This window comes from Pseudophryne corroboree, chromosome 8 (genome assembly GCF_028390025.1).
Source record: "Pseudophryne corroboree isolate aPseCor3 chromosome 8, aPseCor3.hap2, whole genome shotgun sequence".
Classification (NCBI taxonomy): domain Eukaryota; kingdom Metazoa; phylum Chordata; class Amphibia; order Anura; family Myobatrachidae; genus Pseudophryne; species Pseudophryne corroboree.
Window position 1 is genome coordinate 50,200,281 of NC_086451.1, and position 19,274 is coordinate 50,219,554.

At 47.1% G+C, this 19,274-nt stretch overlaps 1 protein-coding gene across 1 annotated transcript in view; it reads right to left on the bottom strand.

The window, feature by feature from the left end:
- Window positions 1–19,274, bottom strand: part of LOC134948405 (non-structural maintenance of chromosomes element 3 homolog) — a 68,680-nt gene that overhangs the window by 44,845 nt on the left and 4,561 nt on the right. Inside the window, exons 2-4 of the mRNA XM_063936358.1 lie at window positions 14,414–14,506; window positions 12,769–12,876; window positions 1,643–1,706 (exon numbers count right to left, since the gene is read on the bottom strand). Coding sequence (XP_063792428.1) covers window positions 1,643–1,706; window positions 12,769–12,876; window positions 14,414–14,470 — 229 coding nt within the window. The 5' untranslated portion in view covers window positions 14,471–14,506. The remainder of the gene's footprint in view (window positions 1–1,642; window positions 1,707–12,768; window positions 12,877–14,413; window positions 14,507–19,274) is intronic.

The following is a 19,274-nucleotide window of genomic DNA, read 5'->3' on the forward strand; positions in this document are numbered from 1 at the left end:
TTTACAAAGTAAAACACACTTGTAAAGCACCAAATTCGTTTGTGCCCCCCGTTTTGCACCCTGATACTTGTAGTCAGAAGTGAAGGATGACCAGCGATGTCTCTGCAGCCTGAGGAGAGAAAATGGCACTGAGTAGTGTGCTGGCTGCCTGAGGAGAGAAGCTCCACCCTTTTTAACTCAGAAACTTTTCATAATATTTATACTGGCAGGGGTAGGGCTGTACCTGTGCATCTTATGCCCCCTTTTTGCCAGTTTATAGAGGTGTTTTTGCTGTCCAGGGCGCCCCCCCCCCCCGCACCCTGCAGTACCTGTGTGTGTGTGGGCAGCAATGGCGCGCTGCGCTCCCGCCAGCCGCGCTGTACCTCAGCCGTCACTTTTCTTGATAGAAGATCTGTCTTCATCTACTCACCTGTCTTCTGACTTCTGGCTCTGTGAGGGGGGTGACGGCGTGCTGTGGGAGTGAGCATCTAGGCACGGCTAGCGTTCAGTACCCTTCAGGAGCTAATCGTGTCCTGTCAGCCAGAAGCAGAGCCATGAAACATCAGGAAGTTGGTTCCTACTTCTGCCCCCTCAGTCCCACGAAGCAGGGAGACTGTTGCCAGCAGTTCTCCCTGAAAACAAACAACCTAACATAAGTCTTTTCAGAGAAGCTCAGTAGAGCTCCCCTAGAGTGCATCCAGTCTGCCTGGGCACATTTCTAAAACTGAGATATGGAGGAGGGGCATAAAGGGAGGAGCCAGTTCACACACATTGAAAAGTCTTAGAAGTGCCCATGGCTCCTGCGGAACCGTCTATACCCCATGGTCATGAAGTGGACCCCAGCATCCTCTAGGACATATGAGAAAAAGGTGTTTTTCTATTGAAATGTCACCCAAACACAAACTTGGTTATACTTTGTTCACTTATTCTAAGAGTGCACCTGTCGCCACAGACCAAGTGGGAATCACCCTCAAGTTCCTTGCAGAGGACGATCCCCAGTTGTCCTACGCAGAAAGAGGGATTAAAATGCCCTCAAGCAGCATGCATTGCAATTGTAAAGTTGTTCGCAGGCAGCTTTGCAAATGCGATCCATAGTAATGCAAATGCAGTGTTAAACACCTCCTTGCTGCATTTGCGATCCCAGTGAAGCGACCGCATCGCAGCCTGGGATCAACATCACGATTAATGGTTGCGATGTTCCCCGCAGACTGCCAGCTGATTAAGCCTCAGCTTACTCAGGCTGGCCGTAGCCGAGGTTGCAAGGCCAAGAAACCTGCGTCTGGGACGCAGAGCTTGGCCTCACCACACCCGGAAAAAAGGGGCGACACGTCTCCATTTCTGGAAAAGCCGTCCGACTCTGCCCCACGAAAACTGCTGTTGAAGTGCGAGTTAGAGCCAGGGCCTGCTCTGCATTATGCGCACAACGGGTCCAGCGCAGTTTTCCAATAATCGGGAAACTGCGCATGGGATCGCTTGTGCAACCCATCCTGAATGAGCGCCCAAGTTTGTATTATAGCCTGGATTCGGGATCTGCCTAAATTCCCCTTTCTTCTAATCCATCAAAGCCAGCACAAATGGGTGTTAGGCTGTTCTCATCTTTATTTTATATAATCTTTTAGGCTATTACTACCTTTTAACCTTTCAGTAGATGATGATTACACACCTGCCCGTTTAATTGGCAACTTCTTCTGGTCTCTGATCAACAGGTACTGTACCACCTCACCCACCTACAACAAAAAAAGGGAAAAACTAATTTAACAAGTGCAGAAATGTGGGAAAAGTCTCTAGTTTTGAAGGTTTCCCAGGATCTGCGCTGTAACCGGGTCAGTACCCAGTGACTGTGGCCATTTCTTTATATGAACATGCCATAGTGGGGAACAAGAGCCATCTCTCAACTTAGATGGCAAGCAGGGCAGGTATTCACCTAATTAAAAACAAAAAATAAGGTTTGTTGGCGCTGGGCAGAACTGTGTAAATGTGAATTGGAATCAGCAGCCACCTGGTAAGGAGGTAGCCAGCCTCCTCAGCAATTAGCAATAGAAAACAAACAAATACCAGGTCGGCGCTTGAAAATCCAATAATACTGCCAAATATAATAAAACAATTTATTTAGCTAGCAAAAAAATATATAAAACACAAAAAGAAACATAGAAAAATAAAAACTAATAATGGACCACAATAATATATAACACATAAAACTTGGGTGTAATTACACCTCAGATAATAGCATATATATGCCTATAATAAAAACATATAGGAGTGGGTCACCGGTTTTCACCTATATAGCTTTCAATATACTGGATTCTAAGTTGTTCAGTCTCTCACAGTTCAGAAAGAATATGTCCTCCGGCTAATAAATTCAGCCTCTGTAACCATATATGTAAAGTATAATTTTCCACGTGATGGATATGATATGAAAGAACCGTACGGTTTCAATTACTCACTGAATCGCTGTCCTTGCTTTCCTATGCACGGTGGGTAATGCAAAGCCGCTCTCTATCACCCTTTGCAATTGTATTAGGTTATATATATTATTATTATAGGTAGAACTATAATAATTTATGTAATGGACCTTATTAACTGATTCCCTGAGCTAACCCCTAGCCTTGTAAGAGATTGATAAATGAGGCACCTGCTGTGATTTTGTACACACCTATTCTCACTAATTACAAAGCACAGGGTATAAAAGATAGAAAGTGCTCAGAAGGGAATACTTTGCCTCTTGAAGAAGCCGCCTGGGGTGCGGAGAAACGCGTTGAGGACACAGAGAGGACGGGTCACTGAGAATATCACCGAGACCATCCAAGTGCTCACAGGAGAAATACACCTGCTGTTCTATAATATCAAGTTGTCTGTAACCTGTTGCCGGCAATCAGCCTGCTTGTGAAGAGACCGGACTCTTCATTTCTTCACAATTTTTCACACCATCAGCCTGTCTTGCTGAGCATGGCTATTTCCAATCAGGGATAATACACGGCAGTTTAGCTTACCAACTCTGTGCTGTGTTAAAGAAAACATCCATCCCTGCGGGCGCCGCCGACGGATGTCTCACCCGTGCAAAGGGTGATAGAGAGCGGCTTTGCATTACCCACCGTGCATAGGAAAGCAAGGACAGCGATTCAGTGAGTAATTGAAACCGTACGGTTCTTTCATATCATATCCATCACGTGGAAAATTATACTTTACATATATGGTTACAGAGGCTGAATTTATTAGCCGGAGGACAGATTCACCTAATTAAGCACTTAACTGGATAACCACATTGTATGTCCAGCCAGATGGCACGTTTAAGTCTTCATTCTCAAAATGGGACTCTCCAATGCAGATGATCTTAAAGTGAGGGATTACACTGCTGACAGTATGTCCCATGTCCATGTATGAATTCCCCAATCTGAACAAAGCATTTCCATTACATGACAGCAGGTCAAAGACTTGCAGTGATTAGGATTTGGTACATTACTTTGCCTTCCCTTTGAGACCCCAAAGGGGATGCGGTTACCATCTCGGCGGTCGGAATCCCAGTGCACAAAATACTGGCACCGGGAGGAGTGGTTTGGCAGCCAGTGCGGGAGGACGTGTTGTCTGAGGACTCCTGCAACATCAGTCTTTATATAAATATTCACATCCCCCAGCCACGCTCCAGTCCCTCCTATACGATCTCCCCCCTTCCTACCTACAGGAGAGCAGGGACTGCGGAGCCGGGAGAGGCTCTAGGCCTCTCTGCGGGTTGTGGCCTGCCTCCTCCATACAGACCGGGACCTCAAGTTCCGGGCTTGCCTGCCGGGTGCGCCATCGGACCCTGCCGGCCCGTCTGATCTCCTTTCGGGTCCCGGCAGCACCTGATCTGACTGACCCCCGCTGAACTCACCACTGGCGGGGCTGCCCTCTCCTTCTCGCTCTGGTTCCTCACAATCATCGCGGCTCTCCCCGCTCCCCGGACGGACGCCCGCCATCTTGGCTCTCCCTGCTGCTCAGTAACTCCCGGCGCCGCACATCAGACAGCGCTGCCGGAGACGAGCGGGCGAACCTGGGGAGTGTGAGCCGGCGCCCGCTCACTGGCCTGCAGAGGGACCCGACAGGGTCTGCAGCCTAGTCCGGAGGATCCAGCTGAGGGAGGTAAGCCTTGCTGCGGTGGGCTGGTGCCCCCGGCACCCCCCATACGCTGGCCTCCGTCCCACAACACCCACCTCAGCCAACACCACTAAGAGGTGCTCCTGGGCGCTGACAGCTGCACGCAGCCTGCGCTGTTTTTACACCCTTCACGGGCGGTCCCTCAACAAAGGGTATCTTTACGCAGCTCAGGCGATACCTGAACCCCCCCCCCTGCTTGTGCTTATTGCTGCATACCCAAACAGCGCGCCTCTTCCTGGCGCCAGTTACGCGCTTGCCCCCCAACTCTTACCCCTGCCTCTCACGTGTCCCCCCATCTCCCTGATCTCTGCGGCTGATCCCGGACGAGGCACACGGAATAGGACTAGTGGGACCCCTGCGAATTGCGGCCCACCTGCCCCATAGATGCCTCTGCCTCCCTTCCAGTTAACCGGTGCCTCCCAGTTCGGCATATAGGGACTCTCTGGCACCAGCCTGCGGTCCCGGAGCCCAACTATTGCTGCCGCTGCCTTATACAAATACTCCCTTTACAGTGAAAGCCAGACTGCAGTGGCCTCCCTTGATTTGGCCTGTTTTGTGCGGGTGGTGGCTTACGACTCTACAGTGTGGTGCCCATCTCCCTCATTCTTGATTACCGGGACATTACTTTTATTTTTGATTCACCCGCGGACACCCACTGCTGCGACTATGGCGGATAGCCTACATCCCCTGACCCCTGCCTCAAGTACACCTAGACCCCTCCACCTCCAGTAGTGGAGTGCGCGCCTCATAGCTCCACATCAGCTACCTGGCAGAGAGTGGCCCCACACGCGGCAATGCTGGAAAACCCCATCACTGCTTTAGACGTCTAACAGTCCTCATGTCCCACTGATCACACCATAACTCATCCCTCCAGTGGTCCTTTCTCTGGCTGTTTGATAGCTTTGCTTTCTTCATCTACTCCAGTGCTCGGTTTAACCCTCCCTCACTCAAACCCTACTACTGAGGTGCAACCATGTCTAAATCCAACCCGAACACAAGAAAACGTGCGGGTACAGATATCTCCCAACATTTTACTAAAAATGACAAGACCGACAAACCCTCCTTACCCTCAGGCCCTCCCTCTCCTAGCCTATCCTCATCAGATAGAGACGATCCATCCCCCTCACCCGTTCTATCTACCAAAGAGGATATTATGGCCTTGAAATCGCTCATAATGGACTTTAAAGAATCGCTGGAATCCAAATTGGACAGTGCGGTCACCTCAATCAGATCAGACATGTCATCTCTGTCATCCAGAACCTCTAGGTTGGAATCTAGACAAGACATCCTGCAAAAGGATCACATAGAAACCGTCCGGGATATCGACCACCTTATCCAGGACATATCGGAGCTGCGTGCTAAAAACGAGGATCTAGAAAATCGCGAAAGGAGAAACAACCTCCGCAATATCCCAGAGTCTATTCTCCCAGCGGCCCTAGAAGCATACCTACAAAGGCTGTTTGCCACCCTTGTACCAAGTATGGACCCTGCGAACTGCCCTTGGAAAGGGCTCATATGGCTCTCTGACCCAAACCTCGTGATGGCGATCCCCCAAGGGACGTTATCATGCGCTCTCTCAGCTTCAAAGATAAAGAGTTGGTTCTCCTTCTGACTCGGGGCAAACCGCACATAATGTTTGAGGACTCCAAGTTACAGTTTTTTCAAGATCTAGCCACCTCCACAATACTTAAAAGGAGAGAACTCAGGGACTTAACTTCCGCACTCCGCATACGCGGGATTCGCTACCGTTGGGGATTCCCCTTTAAACTTCTGGTCGACTACAACGGTAAAACAATCGTCATCAAAGACCCGAGAGAAGGAGATTTCCTGTCACACTTGGAGGACTCAGACCCACCAACTGGGCCGATTCCCACCTCTCGACCGCCCTAAACACATTTGCACCTGCGCTTATGTGGACATTCTACTTATTATACTGCTCTAGTAGCCATGTTGATTGTTCGACCTGTTTCAATTCATCATCCTGGTTGTTCTGAATGCCTATTGTATATAGTCTGCCCTCTCTTTTCTCAACCTGTCTTTCTAGCCCTACCGTTTGAAGTTTTGCGGCTGTTTCTGTTTCAATAGGTCTGCCCATATGGCTCTTGCTGCCGCATATCGGCTACTACTGCATACTTTATAATGGCGTTTGGACATCAGGATGTTTAGCTCGGTTTTCTAGTGATTTTGTTTATATTACTGCAGTGTTGCTCTTATTGTGATTAATGTTTGGCTCTACATGCCGCTTCTCTGTCAAATGGGTTTTTTTTTTACACACTGGTTATTACATATCACAGCCCCTATTGCACCTTTTACATTGACCACCACTGGAGAGACGTGTTCCCCCACTGGCTTTGCCCACCACACAAGCTCACACTGTTGCTTTCTACCATCTGATCCCACCTCTCCACCCTTTCCCCTCCGTGGAGGGAGTATGTTCGTTACCAGACGCTCCTCCACTTTGGATCCTTTGAGCCTACTCTCTGTGCCTGTTCCTTCTCGCTGCCCGTAAGGAACCCCTACACAGACTCCTCCCCTCCCTTCCTGTTCTCTCCTTCTCCTCCCTCTGTTGAGTCGGGGCCCATTCTTCTCTCCCGCCCGCCCGCCCCCCCCCCCTTTAAAAAAAATAATATTTTATTTATTTATATATATATATATATATATATATATATATATATATATATATTTTTTTTCCCCTTGCTCCCCTTAGGCAATATCTAAGATGCCCTTGGTCCTGGCATCCTGGAATGCTAAGGGTCTCAATACCCCCCAGAAACATTCGTCCCTGTTCTGCTCTCTCCAAACCATTAAAGCGGGAATAGTGTTCATCCAGGAAACTCACTTTAAATCCCGGTTACATCCAACCCTGTCCACCAAACGCTATCCAACGGCTTTTTATTCCTCAAGCCAATCAAAACACAATGGAGTGGCCGTTTTGATCCACTCCAAAATCCCACTTACACTACACTCGACTCACACGGACACTGACGGCCGCTATATTATTCTGACGGGCACGCTCGGACAATTGGAATGCACGATTGCCACTGTTTACGCCCCCAATTCCGGGCAACCCTCTTTTTTCAATTCTTTCTTAACAGATCTGACTAAAGTCAGACAAGGTTACTTAATATTAGGGGGGGGGGGGGGGGGGGCTTCAATACTGTCCCAGACACCGACTTAGATAAATCTTCAGGACAGTCCCACACACAGCGTGATTCGGCCTCACGATCCTTAAATAAACATATCCGCGAATTAGGCCTCTTCGATGTCTGGCGGGCCCTCAACCCAACTTCTAGAGATTACACCTTCTTCTAGACTCCGCACCAATCATACTCTCGAATCGATCTTTTTTTTTGCGGCACACTGGTCTATAAACATGTAACAGACTCGTCTATTATTACTAACCCTTTGTCGGACCATTCCATCATTACTGCCACCTTTAACATCCTCGACACTCCGACAACTCGCCCCAATTGGCAATTAAACGAGAAACTCTTGAAAATCCCTAAATTCCAAGAAAAAATTAATCTAGCTATCGCTGACTATTTCTCCTTAAATATAACTGATTCTGTTTGTACCCCATTAGTCTGGGAAGCCCACAAAGCTGTCATCAGAGGCCAAATTATAAGCTACGCGTCACATAGGAACAAAGATCGCAAGCAGAAAATATCATCCCTCACAGTTAAGGTCCACAATCTAGAAACTTTACATAAACAACGACCCTCGCGGTCTCTATATTCACAACTCACATCTGCCAGGGAAGCACTAAATGCTTTACTAGCCGAAAAAACCGAGCACTCTCTCCGCTGGCTGAAACAAAAATTCTATGAAAAGAGTAACAAAGCTGATTCACTATTGGCCAGCAGATTGAGAGCCCGGAAGGCGCACACTGCTATCCCGGCTATTAAAGACGAGAACGGCTCCCTTCAATACAACCCAAAGACCATTAACTATCTTTTTCAGACTTATTACGAGCGGCTTTATAATTTGCCCGACGCCTCATCTTCCTTGGACCCGACCCATCCCACGATTTCTGACTACTTAACATCCCCCGACCTGCCTCATATCGACTCAAATGTCTCTTCTGAACTTGACAAACCTATTACCCCTGAAGAAATAGACCTAGCTATCAAAAGTCAGAAACCATCCAAAGCCCCAGGCCCGGACGGCTATCCAATGTCCTATTATAAGACTTTTCAACCCGCACTACTACCCCACCTCACAACAGTATTTAATCTTATACTGGACGGGTCTCCCTTCCACCCCCACACTACTAAGGCTATTATTACCGTGCTTCCAAAACCCAATAAAGATCCCCAACTTCTCTCTAACTACCGGCCCATATCACTTCTGAACTCTGATTTGAAATCTTCGCCAAAGTACTGGCTAATAGACTCAACCCCATTCTCCCCTCACTCATACACGGCGACCAGGTGGGCTTCGTCCCATCCAGACAGGCACTTGACAATACTAGACGTGTGGTGATATCATTCATCACATTAATCTTCATAAGATCCCGTCTTTGACACTTGCTCTGGACGCGGAGAAAGCCTTCGACAGGGTCTCATGGCATTTCATGCAGCAGTCCTTACAACGTTTTGGCCTTCAAGGTAAAATTTCTCCATACAGGCCTTATACCAGAACCCTTCGGCATCGGTTCACTCCAACGGCCTACTATCAGATCCCTTCAAAATTTCAAATGGAACCCGACAGGGGTGCCCACTATCCCCCCTCATATTCGCACTTGTTATTGAACCCCTCGCAAATTGCATTTGGGCTAATCCTGACATCTCGGGGGTCTATATCAACCATACCAATACACCATCTCCCTCTTCGCGGATTACATCCTTTTGACTCTTACGAACCCGACTATTTCCCTTCCGAAACTCTTCCGAGAACTATCCACATATGGCAATCTCTCGGGATATAAAATTAACCAGACAAAATCTGAGGCCCTCTCCTTACACATCCCCAAACCTCAATTACAACAGAATTTTAACTTTTCCTGGCCCAGACACTCGCTCAAGTATCTAGGGGTCTACATCACTAAATCCTACAGTTCTCTTTACAGGGCTAATTACCCCCCCCGCTCATCACATCAATCCTTAATGATATCCATCAATGGGAATCATACTCTCATGGGTAGGACGAATCAACGCAATAAAAATGAACGCCCTCCCCAAACTTCTATACTTGTTCCAGACACTTCCAATCTCGATACCTCCCCGGACTCTTAATACTCTCCAATCTTCTTTGTGTAAATTCATATGGAACCATAAAAAGCTTAGAATCCGGCGGGATATCTTAGCTAAACACTCCCGGTACGGCGATCTAGGCCTCCCCATCCTTCAGCGTTATTATGATGCAACCAGGTTGAGCCAAATGGTTGCCTGGCATGTCCCAAAGCATACCAAAAGATTGGTTGATCTGGAGAGTGACCTAATGGGAGTCCCGTCGGTCTCTTACTTGCCGTAGCTCCCTAGAAAACAACGCTCCCCACCCCGCTGCCTCTCACCGACAATAGAATTGTCACTTAAACATTGGCAAAACCTGAACAAAAAATTAAAATTGTCCACCCATCCCTCCCCTTTGACTCCCATCTGGAGCAACCCAGCATTTCCCCCGGGACTCTCCCAAGGAATGGCCCGCCCTTGGATCTCAGCAGGTGTCACTAGAATTCACCATTTCACAGGGACACACGCCATTAAATCATTCTCCGATTTGCAAACTACATATGATCTACCCAACTCTCTGTTTTATCAATATCTACAAATCCGCCATTTTCTCTCTTCTCTACACTTACCATTCCCTCTACCGGTCCCCTCACCTATCTAGAGACTTTGCATCTACAACTCTACCGACAAGGGCACTATCTCTCTTCTCTACAAAACCACCCTCATCCCTGAATCTCCCCCTCTCGAACCGCATGAGCTAGCGTGGGAAGCGGATTTAGGGTCTCAACTTGGGGAAGACACCTGGGACACAGTCCGCATTGCGATCTCACAATGCTCCATCAGCGTGGCCATATGCGAAAACTCATACAAAATTTACACACGATGGTATTTAGTACCAGATCGGTTGCATAGGATCTACCCTGATACCTCCAACCTTTGCTGGAGGAACTGCGGCCAAGTAGGCACGTTTTATCATATTTGGTGGACTTGTCCGGTGATTATTCAATATTGGATGATGGTCAGCAAACTCCTCTCTCAACTAACTGATTTGTCAGCACCTCTTTCACCCGTGAACCTCCTCCTTTGCACACCACCTGATTGCATTTCTAAAGAATCGAAAAACCAGATCCTTTTCATCTCTTGCGCAGCTAAATTTCAAATAGCGCGTAATTGGAAGAATCCTGAAGCTCCCAACCGTCAGGCATTTATGAATAGAATCTGGTTTGTCGCAAACATGGGAGTATATTACCAGTCTCCGCCAAAACACAGTACAAAAATTCCACTCTATCTGGCTCCCCTGGTATAGATACCATGACCAACCCCTTCCTGGATTAAACTAAATGTAGATCCCGCTCTATAAGTATTATTCCCCCCCCCCCTTTGTTTGTTTTTATCCTTCCCCTCTCTCCCTCCCCTCATTTCCTCTCTGCCCCTCAGACCCCCAACTCTTCGGAGTACCTTTTCCTTTCCGCTATTTTCTTCTTTCCTCTATATCACTTGATCTTTCTTTTCTGTTCATCCCTTTCTACATACTTTTCCTATCTGCCTCGCCAAGTATTTCCTGTCTCTGTTACAGCTCGGAACTCCACGATCCCACTCCCTTTTTCTGTTCTCGCATCCTCCCACTCTCCGAAAATGCCCCACTACACGAGTCTCTAATCTCTAAGTAGGACGTTTAATACTTTACACGCCTCTTTTTTTCTTTTCTTTTCTCTTTATTATTAATTTCTTGAAGAAATTTTACGTCTGTATTTTTACCGGCCTCCCAGCCATCTGTTTACTGTTTATATATTCGTTATGCTTTTTCCGACTGAATTGTATTTTCTCCTCCAAAATAAAAAATGACATGATTATAAAAAAAAAAAAAAAAAGATACTGGCACCGGAATACCAAAAGGGGATAGAACACTGACGCCGAAATCTAGACTGTCAAAATCCCGATCATCCAGGTAAGCACTATGCTGCAGATGGTGTGTGTGTGTGTGTGTGTGTGTGTGTGTGTGTGTGTGTGGGGGGGGGGGGGGGTTAGGTTTAGGCACCACCTGGGGATGGGGGATAAGGGGTGTTTGGGTTAGGCTGCAGAGGGGTGGGGGGGTTGGAGGTTTAGGTCCCTAAAAAGGGAGAGTTAGGGTAGGGTTACACTCCTCGACTGTGTTTACATGTGTGCAGCAGTTTGATAGCAAGTGTATATAGCAGCCTCTACACACTGAAGGTAGTGAACAGCAGTTGAGCTCTTATTATGAGAATCTAAGATTTTCAGTATAGCAAAGTTTATGGATATATAGTGCCCTTATGATAAGGGAGAGTAAAACGCGAGGACAATTTTATATCAAATATAAGGACCTCATTCAGTAAGGATTGCAGATTCTGCTTATTAACAGAATTTGAAATCTTTTTGATTGCATGCTGTGGGCCGCCCATCATGCTACCCGCCGCTTCCCCACTGCCAACACGCTGAAATTGCGGTCGCATCGCACTTCCAGCGTGATCGTAGAATTTGTTGATACCTTCCACCGGCGCAGCTGCCATCTTTGTGATCGTAGTGGCTGCGTGTGACGTCACGCCCCCTCCCCCATTCTCCTCCGTTCGTCTGCAGCCACCTCTGTTTCCCAGATGCCACCCCTGCTATGCTCCGTCTCTGCCTAGGAAACGGAGCGTTGCTGCCCCCCTCCCGCCTGATTGACAGGCAGAGGCGTTCGCATTTACTGCGGGGTGCCGGAATTTGCACAGGACGGGCCCTGAGCATGCGCCCGCATTGTCTTTGTCATTTTTACGGTTGGATCACGTTTTGCGATCCGAACTATTTAAACGGTTTTGGGCGAGCTGCCCCCGAGGCTGCACTTATCGGGGCATTTTCCTTGCATCTTTTTGAGGTGTGGGCAGCAGCAATACATGTTAAAAAGGGCACTGGGGCTGGACGCGAGTGCCAGACACGCCTTACCTTAGCACGGGAGAAGCGGTTTAACGTGGCTAATCCCGTTCGCTGTCAGGACCAGCGCGAGGCTGGTCAAGCAAACAATTGAATTAGCTCCCTGACACTTTAGACGGGAATTCATTCTCTTATATGGGCACACGATTGAGTAAAATGGAAAGCTCTTATGAACTATACCATGAATGATACACATAGAACGGTTAAGACAGCAGATATCAGAAAACATGGGTCATTAGCAATTCTCTAGACATGAGAGGTGCTCTGATGAGCGACCTGCTGACGTGACAGGACGGACCCAAGAGGTCAAATCCCGCCCTCCTTTATATAGTATATTGATTTGGTACTGCAGATTGGTAATAAAGGTGTCTGGGTGCCTAATTATAAAGCTCACCGACTTGTTAGTAATTACCTGACACCCGTTACCTGTGTGTGACATGGTTGTGCGTGTATACCTCACCATTTTCTGAAGTTAGGGAAAGTTTGCGCTTTGATGCTATGCAGTGCTGAGATCATGTAACAAACTATACACTCTCAGTACATTACACTGCGGCTGTACCTTAAGGCTGACTTGTGTGGGAGAATGCTTGGCCAAATTTTTCTGCACCTGCGATGGAGTTTGGGTTTGAGTGATATTAAAGTCATCATCCATATCCACATCTTGACCCTTCACAAACACAAAAAAAACAAAAAACAAAGTAAATGAAACTCAAAATTACTACACCTAAATAAAGAGATGACATTAACGCACAACCCCCCCCCCCAAAAAAAAAAAAAAAAACAACCAAAAGGATGTCCCTTGCAGAAATCAAGTTTGGTGGTGGCATTAAAAGGCTATTATTTCATGTCATGAATAAATGTGCATACAGAAAAAACAAACATCCCCTACTTTTGTGCAGTTCTTATTACCCCTGTAGTGGCATAATGATCAATAGTGATGGCTTGTGAAAGTGCCAGAAACCACAGATCCCCCCTGAACGTCTGACCGGTAACCTGCAGGTCTCTGTGGTTGGTGCTGCACATACACTGCTTGCTTTTGACCTGTATGGTGTCTGCCTGGGAAGGTGTCTGATGTCGCAGCTGTACGGCCAGGGAGAGATTACAGCCACCCCGTAAAAATCGGAACAGTCCCAACCATACGGGAGGCTGTAATCTCTCAGTACTTGGTGACATCTGTCACAGACATCTTCCATTTTTGACCAATCGCCAAGTTGTAAATGGGTCCCAGGTCAGATGACCCGGCTTACCCGTTTACACTGCCCCTTAACCCGGGTACTAGTCATCTCCAACCCTGCAAGCTACATGGGTTGGATTCCCAGGTAACTGGACCCGGTGTTTCTTTTTAAAGGAGCCATTTACACTGAGCAAAAACCCTGGTTGGTGTGCGTTCGTGTGCAAAAACCCGGGTTTTTGAAGGCAGTGGAAAAGGGGTATTAAAAATCTAAAGCTGGGTACACACTGGAGTGATATGTACTAAGCCGATATATAGGTCCGCGCAAATTGGGCATACTCACTGCCCTACATGCCCCGATGTAAACAATGTTGGCCCGGACTGGATATTTTTGAGATCAGCAATCACCACCACCATCATGCAGTATTGCACATTTTTACTAATGGTTTTTAACACGGCGGTAAGTAGGGGGAAAAAAAAAAAAAACCCACTCAAAAATCCCAAAAACAAAGCACAGAACAGCAAAACATGGGGCAGATGTATTAACCTGGAGAAGGCATAAGCAAACGATAAAGCAATGATAAGTGCAAGGTGATAAACGCACCAGCCAATCCGCTCCAATATGCAAATTGACAGTTAGGAGCTGACTGGCTGGTGCATTTATCACCTTGCGCTTATCACTCGTTTATCACTTAATTATGCCTTCTCCAGGTTAACACATCTGCCCCCATGTCTTACTAAATTAAACTTGTTGGAATATGACAAAAGGAGGTGTACTGCAAGATGTAACATGAAGAACAATCTTCTAGGCTCATAGTGATTTAGCATATCAGCAGTGTATTTATTTGCGGTGTGGTATAAACAGCCAAGGAAGGGTCTCGCCAAAGGCCGCTCTGAGCACACCAGACCATACAGTACAGTTGCCTGATATTAGCCGCTCCGCTCGCACACTAGCATGCAATATTAAAGTCCTAACCATAAAACACATTTAAAGGCTAATCTCTCCAAGCATTCAGAAGGCTCCGGATGGTACCTGAAGTTGTCGCAAGTCCTGATGAGCACTGGGCCGGCCTCTCCTCCTCTGCGACATTGCTCCTGGACCTGAAACAGCCTGACCAGTGACGCTCTGTGAGAAACACACAAGCACATACATAAAAGGGAAAAAGTTATCACAGAACACCAAATGTTAAAGAAATGTTAAATTTTACAAAACCTTATTTAATATTTATACCATCCTAAAGTCAGGGTTTCACAATACATTCAAAAACATAACACTACCGTTGTCTGAAGATATTGTATAACCAGTTCCTTTTCTTTAAAATACACAATGGTAGGAATTCAGCTTTCGATGACGTCCATGAAGTGTCGGCATTCCATAGATGAAAATGTGCAATACTGCGATTCCATAACTCTCAGAAATGTGCGCAGGCAAACAAGTGGGGTGGGGGATTCAATTCCTGGTGAGGTGTCGCCATGCACTTTACACGTCAGTCGGTTACGGTAGCACATACATCGTAAGTTTTCCCTTGTCACATTTTGAAAAAAAAATTGTTTAAGTGTTTAAGTCCTTAGAACAGGCATTACCAACCTCAGCTCTCAAGGCACACTAAAGGGCCGATGTGTGCGGGTAAAATGAACGATCTTGTTCACTAATGAACGAGAAATCGTTCATATCGCTCAGTGTGTATGCACCGACGATAAGCGGCCGTGCGGTCGTTCATCGTTGGTTCTCCTTCGCTTTGCAATGCAAGTCAATTTGGACGATGATCGATTATTCAGATCGATCACTGTCAAAATTGAATGCATCGGCAAGTGGTAGGGCCCTTAACAGTCCAGGCTTGAGCACAGGTAACCGTGCCGGATTACCAAACAGGCAGAGTAGGCACCGGTCTATGGGCCCGGAACCTTTTAGAGGCCCCGTGACAACAGATCAAAATAATATTGATTTGATCTTAACAAAATTACAATCAAGCTTTCTTAAATTGTTTCCAAAATATATAGAGAAAAAAAAACAATCAACTCAAAGAAACAAGTACTTTACATTAAAGACGATTGAGAAAATACTGTGTTAATGTAATGTACCCATTAACAACTTAAAGTACAAACGCCAGCGTTTTTTCGCACACGCCCAGAAAATGGCAAGTTTCCGCCCAGAAACACCCACTTCCTGTCAATCACAGTACGATCACCAGAACGATGAAAATTCCTCGTTATGCCGTGAGTAAAATACCTAACTTTTGTGTAAAATAACTAAGCGCATGCGCTCTGCGAACCTTGCGCATGCGCATTAAGCGACTAATCGCAACATAGCTAAAATCGGCAACGAGCGAACAACTCGGAATGACCACCTATATTCTGTCATTTTCATGTTAAAATCACTTTTAATAAGTTATTACCAATTTTAAGGTGTGAACTAAAAGTGGTGATTTCTCCCTTTTAAACTCATGTTTTACTTGGAATAAAAGTTTGCAGTAAATTGAATCTGCCCCTTAAAAGGGGATGCCGTCATGTGATCGGCGCTCAGGATAAAGGCGGTCACCATGCTGATGCCGGAATCCGGAGCGCTTAAAATGCTGGCAGACAGAATGCCTACCCACGGGGTCTGTTTCCACTTGTGGGTCTCCACGACACCTGCAGAGTGGGAACAGAACCTGTGGCGAGCGCAAGGGCTTTGTTGTGCTCACCCCCCCCCCCGCCGGCATTCTGCTGCTGGTATCCCGGGGTCAGTATGCGGGGGCAGATGTATTAACCTGGAGAAGGCATAAGGAAGTGATAAACCAGTGATATGTGCAAGGTGATAAACACACCAGCCAATCAGCTCCAATATGTACATTAACAGTTAGGAGCTGATTGGCTGGTGCCTTTATCACCTTGCACATATCACTGGTTTATCACTTCCTTATGCCTTCTCCAGGTTAATACATCTGGCCCAGGGTTCAGTAGGATTTAACAGCAAATTAGACGTATACCAAAGTACATAAACCATACACATCAGGTTCACATTACAGTTTCCATATAGTTGAGTGTTGATTGGTGAAATGAAGAACGTATTAGGAGATCATTTACGAGGGGCTCCGAGATTTCGACTGCATAGGGGGAGTCCGTCCACAGAGTTTCATCCGGCACTGACGGGGGACTTAATTAGTACCCGGGTTATTTTGGTTTAACATTCTGTGCTGAAGTCTGGATATCACTAAAACCTGCACTGTTCGTGTGCCTTGAGGACTGAGGTCAGGAATGCCTGCCTTAGAAGGTACATCTAACAACCCCACTGAAATTTAGGAATGTACTGTATGCTCTTCATGTGGTCCAGCGCCATGATCCACCTTGATTAATCTGTGGGCACTCAGGATTGTAACACTTTGCTAGACATCTGTATACGATTACAGAGATTATGGGGGTCATTCCGAGTTGTTCGCTCGCTAGCAGTTTTTAGCAGCCGTGCAAACGCTTAGCCGCCTCCCAGTGGGAGTGTATTTTAGCTTAGCAGAAGTGCGAACGAAGGGATCGCAGAGCGGCTACAAAGTTTTTTTGTGCAGTTTCAGAGTAGCTCAATACCTACTCCTAGCTTGCAATCACTTCAGACTGTTCAGTTCCTGTTTTGACGTCACAAACACGCCCTGCGTTCGCCCAGCTACGCCTGCGTTTTTCTGAACACTCCCTGAAAACGGTCAGTTGACACCCAGAAACGCCCTCTTCCTGTCAATCACTCTGCGGCCACCAGTGCGACTGAAATGCTTTGCTAGATCTTGTGTGAAACTACATCGTTCGCTGTAATAGTACGTAGCGCGTGCACATTGCGCCGCATACGCAGAAATGCCTTTTTTTGCCTCATCGCTGCACAGCGAACGAAAGCAGCTAGCGATCAACTCGGAATAACCACCTATATATGTAAAGGTGCATACACTGGGCGTTTTTGCCCAGTGTGTATGAACAGCGATGATCGCTGACACCGCTGGGCTGAAAAGCGCTCAATGCATACACACTGAGCGCTTTCCCCCCCTGCCCAGCGATGTCAGCCGGGTGAGCGGCTTTCTAAAGCAGGACGTTATGGAAAGCCGCTCACCCCGCCGTTCATCTACTGGTAATACCAGCAGATGAACGGCGGCCGACAGTGATGAAGCCTGAGCGCGCATCAGCGCTCACCGCTTGTCCATTCACACTGGGCGGCTTTGAGCTGAAAGCAGCACAACACACCAAAAGTGACCTGCTCTCAGCTCAACATCGCCCAGTGTGTATGGGCCTTAACTGTCAAGATAAATGTTAACGCACTCAAATGTAATCCTTAATTTACATTTCCCCCCCCCTTTCATTTGCAACTAAATCTATATGGAATAGAAATTCAGGATGTGAACCCAGCAGACCATTGCCACGCCCTTTTGCAAAACCCTGGGGAGTACCCGGCAATGGCGGCTCTCCTTAAAGAGGTCTCTGCTCTGCGGGTGTGGTATGTAGGGTCGACCACACGTAGGTTGACAGTAAGTAGGTCGATAGGATTTATAGGTTGACAGGGACTAGGTCGACATGACAGAAGGTCAACATGAGTTTTTTCACTTTTTTTGGTTTTGTTTTCTCCGTACAGTGACCGGGAACCCCAAGTAGTGCACTGTGTTCCCCTCGCACTTCGGCACAGCTTACCGATCCCATTTGTAGTCCACGTGGATCTTAAAGTATGATAAAGTTCAAAAAAATGAAAAAAAAAAAAAAAAAAAGTGAAAAACTCATGTCGCCCTATAGTGGTCGACCTAGAGACCGGATACCCTGCTCTGCTGTTTTGATGTGTAGTGACACCCCAATCAGCTGACGTGTCAGCCCCTGTTCATACCGAAATGTGCAGCACAGGGGCCTCGGTACAGAAGACCAGCATTGGTGGGCATCCTCTAATCTGCTGCTGCTGCGGTACATGCGCTCACGCTTGCCAAAGTAGCAGTATTTGCACAATCTGGGTGCATCACACTCTATAAAAGCACCTCCTGCATTATGTATACATACCAAAAATAAAAAAAATGTAAATGTATATTTTACCAGGATGTACTTATGTGACCAGTGGTCTTCAATACCGACACCTACATCCCACAATCCTGACAGTCGGTGTGCCGACTAGCAGACACCCATAGAAGGAGAATAGAACCTACAGCGAGCCCGCAAGGGGCTTCGTTGCACTTCCTCCCCCGGCCATCTCACAGCCGGGATCCCTCCTTCAGTATTGTGACTGGTGGTCTCCTGACCGCTGGTTACACATACCCAACTAGTGTTCACTCTAGGAATTTTTTAGGGCAGGGTGCTGATCACGGGTAGGGCACATTTTTCATTCGGGAGGGCACATTTTTCGTTCGGGAGGGCACATTTTTCAATTAGAAGGGCAAAATTAGGTACATACTATAATGCTTGGTCCTCCCATTCCCACATGATAAAGAATGGGCAGTGCGCGCCAAAGGCGAAAATTTAGGGGCGTTGTTTTTCGTGGGGTTAGGGGCATGGCCACATAATAGTGGCAATTCACATTACACCACACAATAGTGCAGCTAATACACACTGCACCAGGTAGAACCTCCTATACACACTGCGACAGGTAGAGCACGTTATACATATTGCGCCAGGCAGAGCACATTCTACACTTTGCGCCAGGCAGAGCACGTTATACACATTGCGCCAGGTAGAGAGCACTGAGACACACTGCACCAGGTAGAGAGCACTGAGACACACTGCACCAGGTAGAGAGCACTGAGACACATTGCACCAGGTAGAGAGCACTGAGACACACTGCACCAGGTAGAGAGCACTGAGACACACTGCACCAGGTAGAGAGCACCGAGAAACATTGCACCAGGTATAGAGCACTGAGAAACATTGCACCAGGTAGAGAGCACTGAGAAACATTGCACCAGGTAGAG